Source organism: Varroa destructor, unplaced genomic scaffold (genome assembly GCF_002443255.2).
Source record: "Varroa destructor unplaced genomic scaffold, Vdes_3.0 BEIS01000003.1, whole genome shotgun sequence".
NCBI lineage: Eukaryota > Metazoa > Arthropoda > Arachnida > Mesostigmata > Varroidae > Varroa > Varroa destructor.
Genome location: NW_019211456.1, coordinates 20,381,581 through 20,389,712, shown reverse-complemented (window position 1 = coordinate 20,389,712; position 8,132 = coordinate 20,381,581). Strand labels below are relative to the sequence as shown.

Genomic DNA, 8,132 nt, shown 5'->3' with positions numbered 1-8,132 from the left:
TAATTAGTAAGAAGTTACTGATATTTTCGTTTCCATCAATGCTTCGGCAGGAGAGAACAAAAAATCCAAAAGTGCCAAGACTCCATAGTGCCGTCTTAAAAATAAACAGTGTAAATCAGTACATTAAGATCTGTACTATAATAACCAGATTTGATTTTAGTAAATGAAAACGAAGCATCTGTCGAATAAAACTTTTGTTCAACTAAGAACTGACGCTACAGGCAAGTCTTATATAAGATGTGGCACATCAAGTGATGAATATAAAAAGATTTATGTTACTGAAAACGTATGCGTATGCGTCGATAGAAAGTCGTATTCATATTTTTAGTTATGTTTATGTATTTATTGCTATACAATTTCAAAGCAGATGTTACTTACAAAAGGTAATAGCTTCGCGTTTAAATACCTTTTTGGACTCCTTCCCTTATTAATTCATAGTTTACAATTGTAAACCTTCGTGTAAGATTGTTTAAGATCTCACGTAGTCTTCTTGAAGGTACGTGTATGCAGAGACTAAACGGATATAGTCATCTCATAATGGTAATTGATTTCGACAGTAAGCCGTATCAGATACATTTACGCTAGACACCGTGGTAACAACCGCTGCGTTAAAGAAAGTTATAGTTTGCGTTCCGACGTCGCACCTCTGCTGCGAAGCGCCTCATGCACGGTAGCCGACCCTCGGTTGTCTCTTTTCACCATTATGTAATCAACAGTCTTTTGCATCACCTTTAGCCAAGAGATGACACAGCCGTCGTACTGTGAACTGCAGTCGGCTCGGCGCGAAGCACCGTACTGTGCGGCCAATGCAAATGGCCGACGAATTCGCGAGCCAAAGATATTCCGATCAAATGGGCTGAAATTGATGGACACGAAATCGTTCAACAACATAAACAAGTGAACACAATGCGGATATGCCGAGATCAATCGCCACCGCCCCTCATTATGAAACAGGTATAAGTGCTGGAGGAATTTTTCGAAAAGATAACTAAAATTTTGTTGCACAGCTTAGAGCTAAAACGCTTCGAGGTTGAGCATAATGTTCTATTGGCAAAAAATTTCCTTGGCCCCTCTCTAACCCCGATCGCAATCGTCTATACTGATGGCATACTTTTTAAGGCTCAGTTTAGTAATAATACGCTTCATATATATAATCGGTTCAGCTGGCTTCGAACACTTACGGAAAGATCAACTGCATTGCTAAACCGATTACGCCAAACTTCATGCGGTCGTGGTGAGCCTCGCATATCGACCTTTTTAAACACTCCTGGTAATCGAGGCGGGACGAGACGCTTCTAAACGGCGCACCATTGCTTCCACCCTTAGGGCCAATCAAAGCTGTTACCCAAATTGGAAGAAAAAAGTATATAATTAGTGAAATACCGCATATTCACAATACGCAAATGTATTAATTTAATGTTCAACTCATGCATCGAAGAAGGCAATGGGAAATAGAGGTGATTAAAATTAGGGGATATCAATAGCATTGCGTAGGGTATGCTTGACTGATATATTCACTAGGTAGTTTACCGCTATTGGGTTAGGTAAGTTAATCACTTATTTCTTTCTAAAAACATCTGGCTATCAGACAAATGTCTATTATCATGTTACAACGATCGTTAATCAGAAGACATTTAAGAATATATAAGTTAAACTCACAGGCGATCAGAGACCGGATTTCGGAGGGGCGTCTAATCCCGTTCATGTGCTGCATATGTCTGTGTTTCGATACAAAATTGGTGGGCACGCTGTTTTCCTGCAACTTCAAAGCTGTTGCTGCCATCCAAAAGCAACCTGTAGCTAACGTTACCAGAATTTGCTGCATCTCTGCCACAAAGGAAGTTCCTAGAATGAATAGATAAACGTCGAAAAACGTGAGATAAGTGGATCTAGTATTACAAATCGTTATAAAGGAGAATGGGAAGGAACACAGATTATGGATTGATACAAACTACAAAGAAGCCAGTAAGTATTTATTCATACCAATCCGAAGGAATAGATGCTTTAACCGGTCGCTAGGTCTAAACAATTCTATGAACCGCCCTGTAAAGCCGTCATATGCATAATATAATAGCATATCAAGTTGATTACGTATAGTTATTATAAATGTATTTCAGATATTTGAGTGTTGGTAACTTAATTGATTTAACATAAGCATCAATTATCAAAAATCGAGTTCCTAAAATCGATACTTTATCTTGGATTACAATTTATTCGGTAAAAGTGTATTTGAGATTTCTAAAGGTTTATTTTCTCGCAAGTTATTGATAGACTTTACCCATATGGAACAGTGCTAAAGACGAAGTTGATATTCTAATTGACAGTAGGAAAAATATTTCGCGTATAATACAATAAGCAGCCTGAAATAATCCAAAAAGCTAAACAAGTCAACAGAAATGACTGCGATTGAGAGTATTAAATTGTAAAACCATAGCGAAGCGTTGTTTCTATACTGTTAAATTTCTCTGCGTTAAGATAATTTTAACTTCAGTGAAATCCATAGCCTATCTATATTATTACTACTAACAACATTGGTTTATTATGCATATGCCAATTCATGAATTATAGGAGTTTCATAAGCTCCCACATTTAACGAGTTCTATTTATCGTAGTATTGACACACATTACATAAAATTACCGAATATTGACGATAGCAGTTTGCCATCATGTTAACGCCTTTTATTATTTACCTGCATCATATCGACCTTCAGTCCACTACAGTTAAATGAATCATTGGCAAGTAAATCTTGCAGACTTATTCTAAAAATAAGACTTATACACTTTGCTCTATTCTCCGTACACTGTTGTTCCTATTAGGTAATTTTGAGACTAGAAATGTATTCATGTCGTCTCCTCTACATGTCTTGCATACCTGCATGCTATTATGAGCCACCTATATACAAGAAATTATCTTTTGGCTAGGATTGTTAATTACAATGCTCTGCGCGTACGCCAATCATGTAGTTTTTTGTTTGATAATAAAATATTGACTATGTCATGCTAATATAATGATAGTGTAACGCTTCGTTTTTTTGAACCATAAAATGCATAGTATACAGTTATGGGAGAAGCTTTAAATAAAGAGAAAATCCTAATGTTTCGACCACACAACAACTACTTATATCCTAATACAAGTTACCATTTTGATAATAGGTAGAAGTAACTAAATACCTTCACATAAAAATACATTTTCTAAGCAGGATTGTAATAAACAAACGATTCAATAACAAATTCAACCGAGTTTGTACGGCTTTAATGAATGCGTGCGCTTTTATTTATTTCACAAACGCATTTCTTTCACCGTATTGTTTCATTAACATTTTAAGTTCTGCCTTTAAAGAGCAATAAAAACCAATCCGTATTTTCAAATTTGTTACACATATTTTTCGAAAATCTTAGACCGTGTTACCAATACGGCAATGTTGTCGTCATGTAACGAAATTCCCAAAACACTCATTTACCTGCGTATATATAGCAATTATTTTACACGGGCTACTTGTTTAAATATCCTAAAAAACGTTTTCACGGCCGGTAAACAAACTTTCACACATAAGGGCATATTAAGGACTAATTGTTTTCCTATATTACGTTGTTACTATGAAGGTTTTGCTTAATAATATCGTCGTATATATATATATATATATATATTTTGCTCAATGATTTTCCTTTCGTAAATGTGAACCAAGGCTTCCATATACCAGCATGGCTCCTCGTGCGGTCATCCTGATTACAGTAATCTAGATACTGTTTCTCACTCCGCAACGAAGAGGCGCTCACACATCTATAACAGCAACATTCGCTTACTTAACGTCTTTCATCAACAACCAATCATAATGTTCCGGTCGACGTTAATTCAAAACTATCACACATTCTCACTAATTTCTTCGTAGCCATTTTTATCGATTAGTCGAACAACCCAACAACATCGTTTACGACAGTTTTCAACTAGTGTAGTAACCATCATCAGCATCGTCGTTCTGGGAACCGTTACACCGCTGATTTCAACTGACATTGACCTTGGCATATATGCATGTGTAATCCGCGGACTTTTAGGCAAGACTTTTAGGTAAGATTTTTAGGCCAGATGATACAGAGCATGTTCAAAACAGTATTAACATTTATTTCTGTTATACACACTCAGGCATACCACACATACATACACCGCATTCTAGGTTATATTATTATCACATCTTCTCACGTCGAAACAATCGTTCAAGCTACTATTGGTTTTTACTGTTGTCTGAATGCTTGGTTCGCGGCAAACAGCACTAAAGCTGTTACTTCATAGGCATATTCCCATGTACGTGCACACGGGGTTGGCCAAATTCTAACAGGGAATGTCAATCCAGCTACGTTACCCATGATCTGCGATAGGAATGCCGGTTGAAACTTAACGGTCGCCGGTACAACGATATGTGAGTCCGAATGACACGAAATAACTCTGAGCTTCACGGACGTATTTAGTTTTTACAGTAAAGTCACTCCGGCCGTTTCCAAGTAGCGTTGAACATACTGACCAGCCGCGGGTGTCAGGCCAGTCTGGATCATCATAGGTAGGCGTCCCTGGCCGGCACTTAGCGACAGAGCACTCAATCCTTCCACTAACAACAGTCGCGGTTCCTGAATATGCGCTAGAGGATCAATGGGTGGTTTGTTGGCAAATTGCAACTGTGAATACGCAGCCTGGTATCCGCTGGAATCATCGACCTCAACAAAATGTTCATTTTCCGGAATAGTTGTGTCCTCTGGTGCTTCTAACAGCTTGACAAGGGCTTCTAGCAGCTGCGGCCAGAATGCTCCGTACGTCGAAACCATTGCAGGCAGCTCACAAAGAATCTTGACAATGCCGACGGCACAGATCTTTCGCTCGATTTGACCGCTGACCCGTTGCACTTCGGCAATGTAGAGCTTTTCCAGTACCATACCGAACAATTGTGGTTGGAGTTCGTCGACTGTAGTCTGCAACGCCACAGGTCCGTATTTGACGGCAAACAAATTAAAGAATACCAGCAGCCCCTTAACTAATTTAGTTGTCTTCGAACTGGTCAGACGCTGGAACAACAGGATAAAAACCTGCTTGATGAACGGCTGCAAATGAGACGGCTCCATATGTTCGACTAGACTTTGCACAATGTGAAACCCATGATGATCGTTGTTTTTCGAAGCAATCAATTTTTGGAATACTCCGAGAACGGCGTTCAACTTTTCCATTGCGATAATCTGAGCCGAGCTTCGTTCGATGAACGCCTGAATTAGACGAACCAACGGCTGAATATTGCCTTGGCGTTCCCAGAGAATCGGCGTCAGTAGGCACGGGAACATTCCCATGTACGATTCAGGTGCAGCACCCTATTTATTCAACAAGCAACGACACATTCGATTAATACTGTTAATACTTTAATGTTCGACAATAAGTTAGCCCTAATTTCGACCATGATATAACAATTTTACGTTATACAAACATTTACAGACAAGCCTGAGCATTAAATTATAATATATGTACATATTTATCTAGCTGCATTATCATTAAGTGGACAAACGAACACAATCTTACATACTTTGCCTCGTTTACTCTTACCTGATGGTACTCGAGCATCATGCTGAGTAGTTGGAAAACATAGGGAACGAATTCTTGCACATCCTGTGTTAACAACTCCTGGAAGACGGGGAAGAACACTGTCTCGAAATCGCTGACTTTTGTCCTGTCATTCTGGCAAACAATTTTCACAGATAGACATAGTGTTTCGAACAGATAATGGTTGAAGTGGGGCTTTGACGGATTTTTGCTAACCAACATTAGTTTCTTTGTTAGAGCGTGCAACAGGGCATTGAGATAAGGAATGACATCAGCTCTGGACAAGCTGAACGTCCTCATAACTGACTTCATTACGTACTCATTTTCAGCTGAGCAGGGCAACTCCATAACTGCAAACAAATTGTTCAAAAGCATCTCAAGTTCCGGTTTGACGTCTTGTGTGGATATTAATGTCACATCGCTTCCCGACACTGCTTGAGTTACCCTCAAAGTAAACATCTTCTCGATAGCAGCCGCGGCGTATGTATGAACAATAAAATTCGGGTTCCTGAGGTGTTTTACGAGGAACGGCAAAGCTTGTATGTGCATTTCTTTCGGAAGCTGGTTTCGGAAGACCATGTGGAATTTGATGCAATCGGCCTTGATTACAGGTAGATATGTTGGGTCCTCATTCTTCAGCTCTGGCAGGATATAATCGGCAAAAAATTGTTGAATATTCACCAAGTCAGATGTCTGTGTAGTACCGTGTTTAGCAGTCGATGCCTTGACGGCCATTGAAGTGACCAAATATATTGCTGTGTCCTTTTGTTTCCAATAGTTCCGGTTGTCACTGGTGTACTGCTGAAGCAACTCGGCAATTGACGAAGAAAAACTCTGGGTAATTTTGTCTTCGAAATGACGTGATAGTGAACGCACTAAATCGCAGGCTGCCCGCCTTCTGGTGTCCACGTCCGAGCCTTCAATATCTCTTCGGACGTATTCTTCCGGATTGTCCTCGAAGAGTTCTTCATCCGCTGGCCGGAACCTCATGTTTGGCATAATAACGTTCTGGCAAAGAGACTGGAATATTGCCGGGCCCTCAAACAAATTCTTGTACTGAGGTTTTCTCGCCACTGTTGATAAAAAGCGTAACGCATTGCTAACTAGCGTGTCATACTTAAGATGCAAATCTGTAGTGGCTAGAAGCTCCCAAATGGCGTTAACAAAATTTGGTAGTAAACTGCAAAACTCTTCATCGTACTTCTCTGCGTAGAGTGAAATATTATCACAGATCTGACTTTTAAGTTTCTCTAGAACGCCAGGCTCGTCATCGGAGTTACTTGCTAGTGCTTTATTGTTGGCGGACAACAGGGCATGGAAACGCTCAAACCAAGTTTTCATATTGTCTTCGAAAAACTCCGGAATATCCTGGTAGTTTAGACTGTAAAAGATTTCTGCAATCACTACGAGTGAATTGAAGATAACGTGAAGCACGGTTGGATTGTCGCCGTGCGACGAAACGAGATTCACCGTTACCACAAACAGATCCGTCAGGGGTTTGGCAAAGCTGTCTAGCACATACTTGATCTCGCTCCATAGCCTCTGAGACTTGAACTCGTAACGGTATCGCTGAAAAAGCGAATTCGCAGTCTGTAGAACACCGTTAATTACATGGAAATCGCCGGTGGCAAAATACGCAATCATTTCATCTAGCAGTTTTGGCCAGTTCTGAGGAAAGTCACTTTTACCAATAATGCTCACAGCATCCGATAGCTGGCGTTGGATATTCGGTGGCGATTTCAACATGAGGTTGACAATTAGTTGTTTTACGCGCTCACGATCTTCTTCGTGTATAGCACTCTGTTTGTTGACTTCGTCAGGCACCGCCCAGTTTCGTTTAACATAGTTTTTAAACGTGATCGCTCCAGCTAGTCGAGCCACATCCTCGAACTCCAACTTGTCGACGACACTTAGCAGGAGAATCGGGTAATTTTTGTTGGTTTCTACCGATTCGAGGAACTTTTCGGCGTTTTTCCGCTGCTCCAACACAGGATCGAGCGTTTGCTTCAGGTAAGTGGCCATCGTGGCCATGTTCGCTTCCGTTAACTCCATCGTGTCTAATCACACGTCCGTGACCCGCCTAACATACGAACTGTCCCGCTCCACTATAGGTTACGACCTAACGCGAAACAGTACTTCTCTAGAAAATATCACCCAACTATCCGGTAGATCTCAAAATTCACCATGCGGCGTACAGCGCAGCCGGTTCGATCACTGGCTAACGAAATTTTACGCAGACGACGCCTATCATAGGACAAACATTAAAAGTGTAAGGGTAAAGCGCGCTGAAATTTAAATTCCTGGTTGGCGGGAAAACCTGCACTTGATTAAAATAAAATGGGTAACGTATTTTCTGCTCTTTTTTTACTGCTAATTTAATGCTGAGAGGCAGCGGTATGATACAATAGCATCAAAGATAAGGATCAACTTCTAAAGATGATTTCAGAAAACGTTACGTTCGTTGAAAAGATGAAAGTTGATCATTAAGTCAAGTTTTTCAATTGAAGTCGAGCATTACTAGTTATGCTTATCAGCAACAGAAAAGTATTATATCCAG

General features: G+C 40.1%; 3 protein-coding genes across 4 annotated transcripts in view; 1 reads left to right on the top strand and 2 right to left on the bottom strand.

The window, feature by feature from the left end:
* LOC111246161 (major facilitator superfamily domain-containing protein 6-like) overlaps positions 1-3,014 on the top strand; it is a 25,308-nt gene extending 22,294 nt beyond the window's left edge. The window contains exons 11-12 of one of the 2 annotated variants that reach the window (XR_015324061.1): positions 736-954; positions 1,662-3,014. The gene's annotated coding sequence lies outside the window, so the exon portion shown is untranslated. Of the gene's footprint in view, positions 1-735; positions 955-1,163 lie in introns of both variants that reach the window. The other variant, XR_015324062.1, reaches the window with a different exon arrangement.
* LOC147756648 (uncharacterized) lies at positions 15-1,825 on the bottom strand. Its single transcript, XM_086984078.1, has 3 exons — positions 1,660-1,825; positions 1,182-1,338; positions 15-856 (listed from the first exon to the last, which is right to left on the bottom strand). Exons 1-3 carry the CDS (start codon positions 1,823-1,825, stop codon positions 619-621), a joined length of 561 nt encoding a protein of 186 aa, XP_086840204.1. The 3' UTR covers positions 15-618.
* Positions 3,015-3,224: 210 nt separating the features above from the next.
* Cse1 (chromosome segregation 1) lies at positions 3,225-7,810 on the bottom strand. The gene is made up of 2 exons (XM_022795279.2): positions 5,579-7,810; positions 3,225-5,349 (listed from the first exon to the last, which is right to left on the bottom strand). Exons 1-2 carry the CDS (start codon positions 7,625-7,627, stop codon positions 4,468-4,470), a joined length of 2,931 nt encoding a protein of 976 aa, XP_022651014.1. The 5' UTR covers positions 7,628-7,810; the 3' UTR covers positions 3,225-4,467.
* Positions 7,811-8,132: the final 322 nt, after the last annotated feature.

What these genes read in the sequence shown, in the direction of transcription:
- Cse1 (XM_022795279.2), bottom strand. Translation starts at nt 7,627, where the DNA reads ATGGAGTTAACGGAAGCGAACATGGCCACGATGGCCACTTACCTGAAG. An exon ending in TGATGCTCGAGTACCATCAG is followed by an intron (nt 5,350 to 5,578) that starts GTAAGAGTAAAC and finishes TTGAATAAATAG; the next exon opens with GGTGCTGCACCTGAATCGTA.
- LOC147756648 (XM_086984078.1), bottom strand. Translation starts at nt 1,825, where the DNA reads ATGCAGCAAATTCTGGTAACGTTAGCTACAGGTTGCTTTTGGATGGCA. An exon ending in AATCCGGTCTCTGATCGCCT is followed by an intron (nt 1,339 to 1,659) that starts GTGAGTTTAACT and finishes TTTGGGTAACAG; the next exon opens with CTTTGATTGGCCCTAAGGGT. An exon ending in GCAATGCAGTTGATCTTTCC is followed by an intron (nt 857 to 1,181) that starts GTAAGTGTTCGA and finishes CATCAATTTCAG; the next exon opens with CCCATTTGATCGGAATATCT.